At 38.5% G+C, this 13,600-nt stretch overlaps 1 protein-coding gene across 1 annotated transcript in view; it reads right to left on the reverse strand.

Annotated features, from left to right (window-relative positions):
• Nucleotides 1–13,600, reverse strand: part of LOC143026604 (endoplasmic reticulum transmembrane helix translocase) — a 148,190-nt gene that overhangs the window by 50,271 nt on the left and 84,319 nt on the right. The window contains exons 11-12 of the mRNA XM_076187283.1: nt 11,227–11,329; nt 4,423–4,598 (exon numbers count right to left, since the gene is read on the reverse strand). Coding sequence (XP_076043398.1) covers nt 4,423–4,598; nt 11,227–11,329 — 279 coding nt within the window. The remainder of the gene's footprint in view (nt 1–4,422; nt 4,599–11,226; nt 11,330–13,600) is intronic.

Raw genomic sequence — 13,600 nt, forward strand, 5'->3', positions numbered from 1 at the left:
CAACAGTAGGTACCTGCTAACAGTGGTCCTGACAGATGGACATCAGAGAAACCATCTCTCTGCCATCCATCTTCAAAACCTATGAAGATCCTTACAAATGGCTTGCACTTAATTTCAAAACCAGGTCCAAGCTCTCTATTAACTCTATTTCCCACAGAACAAATTGGACAAAACAATAGTTTGTGCAAAAACCATACATGAATTTAAGAGGAAACTAGATACTGCAAGATACAAAGACGGGACACCACGAGTGTAGCTCTCCTTCCCATAAGATACAACTAGGTAAACACAAAAGGAGTTCTGACAACCATATGTTAGCTTGTGACACAAGAGCTAGCCCCTACGAAATGCAAAACAAAAACAGACAACAGTCCAAAGCTTCTTAGACTTCCATGGGAGACGACCCAAGCATCATACCTATGGTCAAGTTATTTTAACTTAAGGGAGTGTCACATTGCTTTATAAAGCAGGTGAAATTAAATTTTCAAATATGTATTTAATGAATGTAGGTATAATTACCCTTTACATTAGTGTATAATTCCTCAGGGTATTGTGTTCCTCCCATGTATACATAAGGCATAGTGAATATTTAATGAAGATATAGTGAGCTCTAGTGAAGCTCTAATTACTTAATGGAAAACCCTTCCACATCATTCAGCTTGGTATGAAATGAAAGTTTAGAGTCTGGGGAACAAAAACTATTGAATACATTTTATCAAACTAATACCTCTGATTTTTTTTATTAATTTGTTTCTGAATAATTAATTTTACTTTTTAATTATTCAGAGAAACAAATTAATGAGATAAGAGGGAGGGTGGATGGGTGTGAAGTGTATTCAGGGATGGAATGGGTGGGAATGATTTTATGCCTTTTCCTTTTTGGCTACCTCCTTGTAAGGGGAAAAAAGCCTTGGTATATGTATGAATAATTAAAAAATGCTGCAAATTCAGGTTTCATATATAATTTTTTTTAATTCAAATATCTTTTATTTTTTTTACTGTAGAAAATAAAGATCATGATGTTTTCTTTCAAATGAAACAAAAATATAAATGACAAAAATCCATAAAGAACAACCAAAGATATTACAACAGAAGGAACAAAACCATATGCTTTAAGGGACAGGGGATTTAAATTTTGGCAACCATTTGTTTGATGGTTGCGATGTAGAGCAAATTTCCAATTTCCTCTTCTTTGCAATGGGGGACGGAGAGGGGGGGTTGCCGATTTAATGAAGTGGCCTTGCTGTGGATGTGCTGTGTCTTGCGACACTGCTTCTGACCCAGGGCAGTGGACAAGGTGCAGGGATGACCCGTCATTCAGGAGGTGCTAAGGTAGGAGGGAGGGTGGAGGGGTGTGGAGTGTATTCAGGGATGGAATGGGTGAGAATGATTTTATGCCTTTTTCTTTTTGGCTACCCCCCTTGAAAGGGGGAAAAAGCCTTGGTATATGTATGTATGTATGTCTTCTTTGCTGATGAGGTGTGAGGTGAGGATGAGTGGTGTGGTGTGGGTGGAGGAGGTTTAAGGTGGGCATGGCTAATAGATGCTTGTGGAGTGCTGGGTGCAGCTGTGCTACGTTTCTCTTCTTTCTTTTTCCTTCTTCCCGTTTCTATTTCAGGCACTCACAGGCCCTCTCTATATTCTGCCACTTGACTCTCGTTTCTTGTTAATTTTTCCATGATCACACCAACAATACAGGGTGAGGAATCAAAATTGTTGCGTACGGTGAGAGCTCCAGGAGCAACGTCACCTTTGACCTTTTCAAGAGAATTGGTGCCCTGTTCACTGTCTTTGCGGTGTATGCTGGTAGGAGGAGTTGCCAAATATTTCCATAAACAGAATTCTGTAGCAAAAAAACCTATAGAAGTGTTGACACTATTTCAATACACAGAATGTTTTTTATGCAATGGGGTTGACAGAGGTTGCCAATATTTTATCTATTTTATGCTGTATAAAAAAAAAATAGAAACGAAATACAGTTGTATAACTTTGTATGAGTGTTGCCACCATCATAGAGATTCTTTTGAAATGTTTACCTAAAATTCGCTCATGTACCTGAATGATGTACCTGAATCACCCCGGTGAATTTTTCACGAATATTTTTAAAATTTCACTTTTCACTTTTATCGGCTCAAGATGTCAGTCCTACCCGAAACTATCACTTGGTGAAGTTTTTTTCTGAAAAATATTTTTTTTTGCCCCCTCAGATGCCATTTTTAAATGACCCGGGGTGTTGCGTCATAGCCTGACGCGTGCGCTAGAAAATGAGGTATCATTCAATGCTTATAACTATGTAGAACTATCATTAAAATAATTTTTTCTTTATATAAATTTCGACAAATGGCATCACTTCCCCACATGTGTGTGGTAAATCCTAGCTACTCACGTCCAGTACATACGGAGACATTACAGATAACGCAATGCTGCGTTCCTGTAATATTTCTTTTATATTCGTCTTGCAAGATGACTTACAAACGTAAGCTTACGTTATCGAGGATATCCAACTTCAAGAAGAGTAAAGGGCATCAAGACTCTTCAGATCAAGGAGAAATTAGCGAAGAAATTAGCAGAGATGAAGGGGAGAGAGCGTGTTATCGCTGTCCGGCTTATCACCTCCTCCTCCGCCACCACTCCCACCCACGCCACAACAGCAGTCACCCCCCTTTCCCTTCATTCTCCAAGTCAACAATATATACACAATCATATGTGAAAATTTCATGCCAATCAGATGAATACACATGGCAGGAAAAGGAAAAAACCGAAAAAAAAACTTTAGAAGCCGATATCTCGAAATGTTGTTTTTTGAACTTCAAATAATTTCACAAAATCGGTAAAAACTCTGATCAACTTATGTTAGGTATCAATTTATACTTCAACAAAAATAGAATTTTTTGTTGGAATTAGATTTTTCAATTTGTCAAAAAAAAAAACGGGATTCAGGAGACCTAAAAAAAAATTTCGAAAAAAAAAATAATTTTTTTTTCCTTCAAAGACAAAACAAAAAATTGAAAATCAAATCCAACAAAATGTAGATATATAAACAAAGTTTCTATGATAATTTTTTCAAAGCAATTAAGTGAAAAACGAATCTTGTGAAACAAAAAAAAGAAAAACGTTTTTTTTTTGTAGCCACTACCATTCATTAAAATTTCATGAAATTTACAGAATAGCATTTCTTTATACCAACAAACAACATATTAGAATTTCAAAGCAATTGGATGAGCCAGAAGCGAGATATGAGCCCAAAGAGTTTTCGGGGGTGGCCCCCCTTAAGTCTTTGGGCACGGCTGGGGGAACCCCCAGGAACCCATGCTGTTGCCACAATGCTCCATCACAAAAGAGGGGCTTATAGCTCCTCTCTCCCTCTCTTCATATATATATACTGTACATGTTGGTGATGGAGATTGGGAGAATGTTTGAGGGGAGGAGGTTGAAGGTAGATGTGGGTAAAAGGTGATGAGATGTGCAGGGGAGAGGGTGGCAGCAGACTGGAAGTTAGTTTTAAGGGAGTGAGGCTGGAGGCAGTGGATAGCTTTGGATACTTGGGAGCACATGTGGCTGGAAGGGGGAGTGGAGGTGGAAATATCTAAAACTATCCACTTCCTCCAGTCTCTCTCCTTTAATACTTACTTTCAGTCTGCTGCCACTTTCTCATCTTGTACATCTCATCACCTTACTTTTACCCACACTTATCTTCAACTTCCCTCTTTTGCACACCTTTCCAAACTCTGTCACTAATTTCTTTAATCCCTACTCTGATCCTACAAGTGCAGTGTCATCAGCAAACAACAATTGGCTTATCTCCCACTTTTCTTTAACCATCTCCAATCCTTGACCCACTACCCTTGCATTTACTTCTCACACCACCCCATCCATGTATGTATTGAACAGCCAAGGCGATATAACACATCACTGGCAAAGTTCTACCTTTACCTCAAACCACTCTCTCCATTTCTGATTACAACACAAGTTCTATTACTCTCATAAAAACTCTTGACTGCTCTTAAAAGCTCTCCTCCTATCCCATAAATCTGCAATACCTCCCATGCAACCCCCTACCTGTCCTAAATCCACACTGTTCCTCACCAATTACTCCCTCTGTTTTTCTCCTAATCCTCTCAATCAAGACCCTCCCATAAGCCTTCCCAACTACACTTAAACTGATCCCTCTGAAACTACTACATTCACACTTGTCCCCTTTTCCCTTGTAAAGTGGGACTATTCAGGCACTCTTTCAGTCTTCCAGCACTCTACCCTCTCTTAAACCATTATTAAATAACCTAACCAGCCACTCCACCATCACTGTACCACCTCTTTTTTTTTTTTAGACATTCTGCATGACACCCATCCAAGAAGTAAACAACCAAAAATATTTCATCCACTGTCTTTTCTTAATTTCCAAACTCAACAAAAGCTATTCACCATAGGTCGCAGTGTCTCTGGAGCTCCCTTTACTGTAGCTATGTACACAACATCAGCAGAGCCTGGTTGAGTGTAGCCAGCAATTACAGACATCCTCTTCAGTTGGGAAGAAAAATGGAATCGATGGAAAATTTTCATGCCAGGAGCCTTTCCTTTTTTGGGGATCACAGCTTCACCTATAAAAAGAATAAGAATAATAAAACTTTCTGAATTCTGGTGCAAACTCTGTATATGAAATATGCATGCCAGATGGCTCTTTACACACAACCACATTCTTTCCCCGGTGTCAATCATATCCACTAATATTCCTAAATTACCTCTAATTTCCTTCATCACTATTCCCAACTATTTGGAAAAAGTAAAAAAAAAAGGATATCAGGACAATATAAAATTGGTGAAAAGGAAGTAACGAAAGTGGGATCTGAAAAAGACCTGGGAGTGATCATCACAAAAGATATGTCCCCTGACAAACATATAAACAAAATTGTTGGCAAAACCTATAACTTGCTAAGATCAATAAAAGTGGCTTTCACTTAATTGGATGAAGAAATGGTAGGGAAAATACTAGTCACACTGATAAAGCCTAAATTGGAGTATGCACCAACACTATGGTCACCCAGTACTAAAAATATAAAGAAAGTTGAGAGAATCCAGAGAGTAACTAGGAAGATCCCAACACTATAAAAAATGCCATATGAAGACTGTCAAACCTAGAACTACCGACTCTGGAACAAAGAAGAGAAAGAGGTGACTTGTTGACCATCTACAGAATTATGAGAGATGGTCTTTGATAGAGATGACTTACTAAATTGGGATAAGAGAAACAAAAGAGGGCATGGAAAAACTAAAAAAGGACAGACACCTGGAGAGAGAGAGAGAGAGAGAGAAAAAAAAAAAAAAAAAAAAAAAAAAAAAAAAAAAAAACCCCCCACAGAGTGATGGATGTATGGAAAATACTAGATGAAACAATAGTGTGTGCATAAAACAATACAAGAATTTAAGAGCAAATTAGATATGGCAAGATACAAAGACAGGACACCATAAGTATAGCTCCCCTTCCCGTAAGATACAACTAGGTAAATACAAAAGCAGATGGAGGAAAATACAAAAACAGTTATGAAAGTAATCAAAGAAAAGGAAAATTGGGTGAGAGATACAGCTGACAAAGGTAAGTGTATTGTGGTCCATGGTATGCAGGAAAAAAATGATATGTATGGATACCAGAGAGAAAAGGAGAAGGAAATAGCTAAGGAAATTTTGAAAGAAATACAGGATGAGGGCAAAATTTCGATAAAGAAATTGACAAAATCCACAGGATAGGCAAATATCTATAAGAAAAACAACACAGACCTCTGAAAATAAAACTAAGAACTCAAATGATAGCCGAGGAGGTATTATGGAAAGCGGTTAAATTGGCAAACAGCAAGAAATTCAAACATATAAGCTTTCTCACATACCTGTCTTACCACAAAAATCTAATCTAAGCAAACCTCTACCTGTCCTAAACCCACTGTTCCTCACCAATTACTCCATCTGTTCCTCTCCTAATCCTCTCAATAAAGACCCTCCCATAAGCCTTCCCAACTACACATAAACTGATCCCTCTGAAACTACTACACTCACACTTGTCACATTTTCCCTTGTGATGTGGTACTATACAGGGACTCCTCCAGTCCTCCAGTACTCTACCCTCACTTAAACAAATATCAAACAACCACACCAGCCAGTCCACCATCACTGTACCTCCTTCTTTCAGACATTCTGCATGACATCCATCCAAGCCAGGTGCCTTACCTGCTTTCATCATCTTAACAGCTGCCCTCACCTTATTTCCCCTCCATTTTCCTCACTCATCACTATTATTTTCTTAGCGCTTCCTACTGCAACTACCTTTCCCTCCCTATCCTCTTTCACATTTAGCAACTCCCTAAAATACTCTGCCCATCTTCCTCTTACTGCCTTCTCTTCCATTATCATTTCTCCATTTGCACCTTTTACCTTTTCTCTACTTGATTTGCCTCCTTTTCCTCTCTTAATTTTTTCAAAAACATCTTTTTTTACTTTCAAAATTTTCTGTCATACTCTTACCCCATTTTACATCTGCTCTCTTCTTTGCCTCCTTTATCTTATGCTTTACTTCTCTTCTCTTTGTACCTCTTATATGATTGCCTCATCCTATTTTGCAACCAATCTGTGAAAGCTCACTTCTTCTCTTCTACAACCTTCTTTGCTTCCTCATCCCACCAATCACTACCCTTCCTTCTATTTCCTCTCATCCTCCTTGTTCCACATACCATCTTTGCACACCTTGTGACTCCCTCCTTGAACCATCCCCATTTCTCCTCCACTCCTAGTTCTACTCTTTCCTTCACTCCCTTCCACTCCTCTCTCAGCTTCTTGTACTCCTTTTCTTTCTCATTTAAGCAGTTCACTCTAAGCACCTCCCTGCCTTTTGTCCTTTTCCTCTTTCTCCATCTATCCTCCTCTCTCAACTTACCTTCCACCAAAAAATTATCTGATATTCCCCCACTCTCTCCTCTTAGAACATGTACATTCTTAACTCTTCCTATTATACTCCTACTTACCACTATATAGTCCATTAACACTCTATCTACCACCCTTCCATCCACCACCCTCTCCCATGTGTACTTATGCTTGACTTTCTTTGTAAACATTGTATTTGCTATCATCAACTCTCTAGACACATCACCATCAACACTCCACTATGGTTCTTTCCTGGAACTCCACACTTCCCAACCACTCCTTCTATTGGTTCATTTCCTACTCTAGCATTAAGGTCTCCCAATACCATTACACTGACGTTTCTCCCTAATCCCTCTAATCACTCATTTAAATCTATCCAAAAAGCCTCCCTTTCTTCTACACTCTTCTCAGTACCAAGCCCATATGCACTCACAAAAACCCACATCTCCTTTCCCAGTTTCACCTTCATCCACATGAACCTTGATGAAAATTCCTTCCACTCCACAACATGTTTACCTATCTCTTCACTTACTAGTATAGCCACCCCTTCTCTCCCTCATCCTCTCTTCACTCCTGGGAACCTCCCAACTACACTCCGAAACTCACACTTGCCTATCCTTCACAACTTAGTTTCACTCAAAGCCAACACATCCATCTTTCTTCTCACAAACACTGCCTATCTCTTCACTTTAATCTCGTCTGTACCACATCCACACACATTAAAAGACCCAAACCTTAGGGTACTGGTTGGAAAACTCCTGCCTTTACATTTTTTAGGAATGTCCCCTGTGGGGCTACAGGGAGAATGATGCCTAGTCCTAATCCCCATCCCATTTTTGTCGCCTCTTATGATTCAAGTGGGAATACTTGTTGGCAGTATTCTTTCCCCCCCACCACAGGGGTTACAAGATAATAATAATAATGATAGTAATAATAGTGATAATATTAATTATAATAATAATGATCATCGGTTTTGAGTTAATGATACAAAGAGAGAGGTATGCACATATTGTGATACATCATAATCTCTGTGCATTGGGCATCTTGCATGTGAGACGTGAAGCATCATTCAATCATTGTACAACTGGCAAACCAATGTTTGCATGCAAATATACAGGTTGTACTGAAGTGGTTAATCTTCGGTAGTAGTCTATCTCTTTCATAATCCTGCTGATATGTCTTGTCAGGAGTCAAGTTATCTTTTATGAATACTGCCAAATCTTTCTCCCTGTTTGCTTTTGTAATGGGTTCACCTTCCAAGGAATATTTTAAGAATGTTTTTATGCCACTATTACCAATTTCTAGTATTTTTTTTTTTTTTTTTTTTTTTTTGTATTGAACTTCATTTCTCATTCTTGGCTCCATGCAAAAATAATGTCTAAATCTTTTTGCAATAGTTTACCGTCCTCATTTTCACTCTTCTCATTGTTTTTGTGTGATCTGCAAACATGTTCATAGCTCGTTATTCATTTCATTAGTGATGCAAGCACTAAACCTTGTGGGACTTTGTCTTTATGTATCTTTCATTTAAAATATCTTTCATAATTCTAGTAGTTAAATGTGCTTCAATTTCCACACAAGTCTATGGTGAAGTACTTTATCGAATGCTATCTCTAGGTCGAGGTACACACAGTGCACCCACCCCTCTCTTGCAGTGTATCAATCACTCTGGAGTAAAATCTTAAAAGGTTCAACACACATGACTTTCCAAATCTGAAGCCAGACTGACTATCCGTCAGAATGTTCATCTTTTCATATTTGATCCTTCAATTTTTCACAATCTTTTCACATAATTTCGCTAATGTGCAAGTTAGTGATACTGGCCTATAACTTAGTGGTGTCTCCTTATATCCATCTTTGTGAATTGGCACCACATTTGTCTTTTTCCAATCAAGTGGCACAATGCCTTCTTTTAGTGAACATGTAACAAGACTGAATCTTGTCTGTTAGCTGTTCCCTACATTATCTAAGTATCCAGTCTGAGATCCTGTCAGGTCCTGATGCTTTTGTCACATCCAATGGTTCCAAGAGATTGAGCACTTCCATCACCTGTACATTTATATATCTTAAACCTGGATTTTGGCTCTACTCTTTCCTCCAAAGAACTGCTCTCTTTTGTGAGGATTAAACTGCAACTTTTATTGATTATTTCTGCCTGAGGTGAGGCCTCTTCAAAGACCACCATTCACTATAAACTTGGTGATTATATTTCTCTGTGTCTCAATCTACCATTTATATATCTGTAAAATAGTTTTCCTCTTATTTGTATTTATCTACTACAAGTCTTTCAAAATTGCATTCTTCTTACCAATGAATTCTTGTCTAGTTGTTTCTAGCTTGTTTGTAAGCTTCTTTTGTTTTATTGCTTTTCTTTCTCCATTTTCCCCGAACCATATCCCTGGCCTTTTTTGCAATCTCACACTTTTTATTAAACCAGTCCTGTTTCTGCTTCTTCCTCCCACTAGTCTTTGGAACATGTTTGTTCACTCCCCAATTGTAAACCTCAAGAGAGATTTCACAGTTCTTCTTTATTCCCATGGTATCCATGAATTCCTCCTAGTTTGCTTCTCCAAAGAATTTTTTCAACCCTAAATAATCTGCTTTCCTAAAATTGAGTCTCCTTTGCCTGTGTGATTTATTCCTTGGCTCCATTTCCTCATCTTCCAACTAAAATTCAGTTGTAACAGTAATTTTTTCCTATTGGGCAAAAGTAGTACAGTAAGCTGATGATGTCTGGCTCTTTGGTTAGTAACAGATCTAATCTAGGAATGTAATCTGTCACCTGGGTCACTTCCTTTACCCACTGGGTCATTGTGTTCTCCATTGCTATACTTGCAGGTTATTTCCATAGGAATATGTTTTACTGTTTGCTTCCCATTATTCTCAGTTGACCTCTATACAACTAAAATCTCCAATAAGGACTGAATTGTCACTATGTTCAATATTTTTCTTTAGGAAAAGAGCTACATCCAATTATATTTCATGATATTCAGTTTTATTCCAACCTCTTGTCCTTGGGGGTATGTTTAGTGCTAATCTTTTGGTGGATTGCTTTAACCGTGCTTTCACTCAGGTTTGCTTCTTCCACCTTTGTCACTTCTCACCACAAATATTATCCCTCCACCCAATTGATCTTCTGTCTCTCTTCTCCTGGAGTATCTATTTTTCCCTACTTGTAGGTCAACATATTTTGGGAGTTTGGTCTCTACTAGACAAAATATCAGGCCCATTTATCCTTAAGTAGTCATTTATCTCCAACCTAGCTCATTGTAAAACATTATCATTAGCACATGCTATTCAGTTTAGGTCTTATTAGTGCAACCACTATTTTCTTTACCATTTCTTCATTCATGTAGTCGAAGGCCACTTTCATTGATCTTAACAAGTTAAAAGTCTCTCCAAATAATTTATTGACATGTTTATCAGGTGTCAAGTCACTTGAGATGATCACTCCCAGGTCCCTTTCTGAATAAACTTTTTTGACTTCCTTGTTTCCAATTTTATATTGACCCGATACTCTATTTTTGCTTTTTCCAAATTCCATTATGCTACATTTCTTAATCTTGAAGTTCATCTCACATCTCTGACTCCATTCCCATATTTTGTCTAGGTCTTCTTGTAGTGATCTGCAATCTTCTTCTGTTCTTACTCTCTGAGTATGGTCACTACACTGAGTGAAGGATATCAGCAAGATTACAAAAGGCAACAGCCACTGGTTCCCAGTCTGGCAGATAAACCACATGAGGAAAGACTAAAGCACTGTGTCTGCCAACTTTGAAAGATCAAACAAAAAGAGATGATATGATTACAGTATTCAGATCATTATACGAGATAGATTACATTGACATAATGAAGATTGTAGGCTTAGAAGATATGGCCCAAGCTAGAACAATATGTTAATTCAAATCTAAATATGATATCTGGAAATCAAGGATATAGACTAAGTTGGGAATCTGAGACCAGGTATGATAAATTAGAGGCTAGGTGACAGGACCAAACAACTGTTGCTCCTTTCCTGTACACTAAAATTAGGTAAATCCAATCATCAGTTCTCTTTTCATATTTTTGCTTCACCTGCATATTTTTCTTTGATGGTGAAACAGCTAAATGGAAAGTAAATTTAACCCTAAATATATGTTAACAAAATAGAAATTAATATACAGCATTAAGAACTACATCAAGGAATTTCTACACTATCTACACATTCAAATTACTGCTTATAACACCTTATTGAACAGGAAAATTAAACATACTCAAATTTTGAAAACATCTTTTAAAGCCTTTCAAATGACTGAAATCAGCCAAAAGTGCATTAAAGACCTTTAGTAAGTGTCCAGTCAATAGCAGCTAGTGTTGCTTTTTCTTGTGGGTCCCCAACCAATCCATCCTCAAGCTGAATCAAAGAATGACAGGATGCAACAACCTGCAGGTGAAAAAACAAAACAAAAACAAAAAATACTACTACATGCTTGCAAACAAAATTTAGTATACATATATACATTGTACATCTAAAAAAATGTTAAATATATAAACAGTACTCATATTCTGAATAGCTATATATGAATGAAAAAAATAATGCCTTCAACTATATACAAGCATTACTAATTGATTTTCATTTTGACCAGAATGAGTGAAGCAAAACTAACCAAAAGAGTGTGGAAGGCAGATATGGATGGAGTGAACTTGAGGGGAATACTAAGAATGGGATGTAGACAGGGTGAAATGGGCCTTCAGTAAATGGGTAATGTATGTCAAACAAAAGAGGGAGCAGGTAAAAGATAGCTGCAAGTGGAGAGTGGCTGTGAATAGCTGAGAAATTGATGTGGCCCAATGGGATTTTTTCTTGTTTGCTCTGTAATTTCTCAAGTGGATGAGGGCATTGGGTGTCAACATGTAATAAAGTGGTTGGAGGTAAACCAGCTTTAGCTCTTGGGCACTGGTGTGCAGGTGCTGTGCCTTGCTACATTGCTTATGAATCAAGCTGTGGGGAGGGAACAAGGATGTTCTTTCATCCACAAAGAGACAGGATAGAAGGGACATCAAATGGGTGTGGGAAAGGTGAAATGTGGGTGTATCCCCTGACTAATTCACCCTAGCTTAGGAATCAATCCACTCCTTTAGGTCTATTTTATAGGAGATCTATGGCTTCCAGGTAACCAGCTATAGCCACTGGACTAGCCCACAAGTCACTCAAGGAAGAAATATTGTGTTGTTGTCAGGGTATAGCTAAGGCAGGGCAGTGTGTTGGTTGTATTTGGGGCAGTTTGTTTCTGTAGCCAAGCTTATTCCATGCTGGTATGGCCTTAGTGCTGGATGGTGAACTGAGCACATGTGTCAATGTGATTATTGCTTCTCTTGGGGGGGGGGGAGTTTTTTGTGGGAAAGGTGGGGTAGGAGGGGATCAATGGAGTAGGGAGTTTGGTAGAGTCTTGCAGATTTTTGCAATCAAAGTGGAAGAGAGAAGGATTTTGAATTTATTTGAGATGAAATGCCTGAAGTATGATAGGGGTTACTAGGCTAGATCGAGTGAGAAATGAGGAGGTGAGGAGGAGAACAGGGGTGGAAAGGGAGTTGGGAGATAGGGTTGATGAAAGAGTATTAGGATGGTTTGGACACATGGAAAGAATGAGTAAAGAAAAATTAGTAAAAGAGATGTGGAAGGCAGAGGTGGAAGGAGTGATGGATGGATGGGGTATAAGGGGCATTGGGAAAGAGGGGAATGTCTGTTGAGAAAGGATGGGAGAGGACAGAAGATAGGGGTGAATGGAGAATGGTTGTGTATGGATGATACTGCGATGCTTGAGGGGGAGTGGGTAGGGGATGGGGGGTGAGGGAGTATGTATGTGAAATAAATTGACGCAGCCTGAAGGGATTTCTCCCCGTCTCCTCCTTTTCTGCATGAGGGGATGGAGAGGGAGGGTCGCCAAATTAATGAAGCGACCTTGCTGTGGATGTGCTGTCTTGTGACACTGCTTCTGACCCAGGGCAGTGGACAAGGTACAGGGATGACCTGTCATCCAGGAGGTGCCAAGATAAGAGAGAGGGAAGAGGGTAGAGGGGAGTGGAGTATGTAGGGGATGGAATGGGCGGGAGTGTTTTCTATGCCTTGTATTTTGACTACCTCCTGTGTAAGGGGGAAAAAAGCCTTTGGTATATGTATGTATATGTAAGTGGATGTATTGTGAGGTACAGGTGGCATTTTGTTGAAGATGTCTGAGTAGTATGCTGCTAGCATTCACCCCCCCCCAAATGAGGGAGGAAAGGGTGGGAATGGGTATGTGCCTTTTGACTTGGTTACCTCTCTTTTACAAGGGGAAAAAAACTTGGTGTGTATATATATATATATATATATATATATATATATATATATATATATATATATATATATATATATACTGATTTCTTTTTCTTTCTTGTTTATAATCAGCTGGTTGTGCAAGTATGATAAAATGAGATAGCTGAGCAGTGCTCAGAGCTCTTGCATAGAACTGTATCCCTATAACTTCCTTTATATTCTATGGGGAATTGACTTCCATTGGTTTCTGTGTACAGATGTTCTACTGGGATGGTTTTGGTGGATCCTGTTATCTCCATTCTTTATTTCATATAATTTGTAAGATGTCTATATTCTCTTGATAGCTGGGAACCATGCTGTGGAAGTGTAGATGAATGTGGTTCTAATGAATTGTTTGTA

The sequence above is a fragment of the Oratosquilla oratoria genome, chromosome 6 (genome assembly GCF_046742065.1).
Source record: "Oratosquilla oratoria isolate Oo_2021 chromosome 6, ASM4674206v1, whole genome shotgun sequence".
NCBI classification, from domain to species: Eukaryota; Metazoa; Arthropoda; class Malacostraca; order Stomatopoda; family Squillidae; genus Oratosquilla; species Oratosquilla oratoria.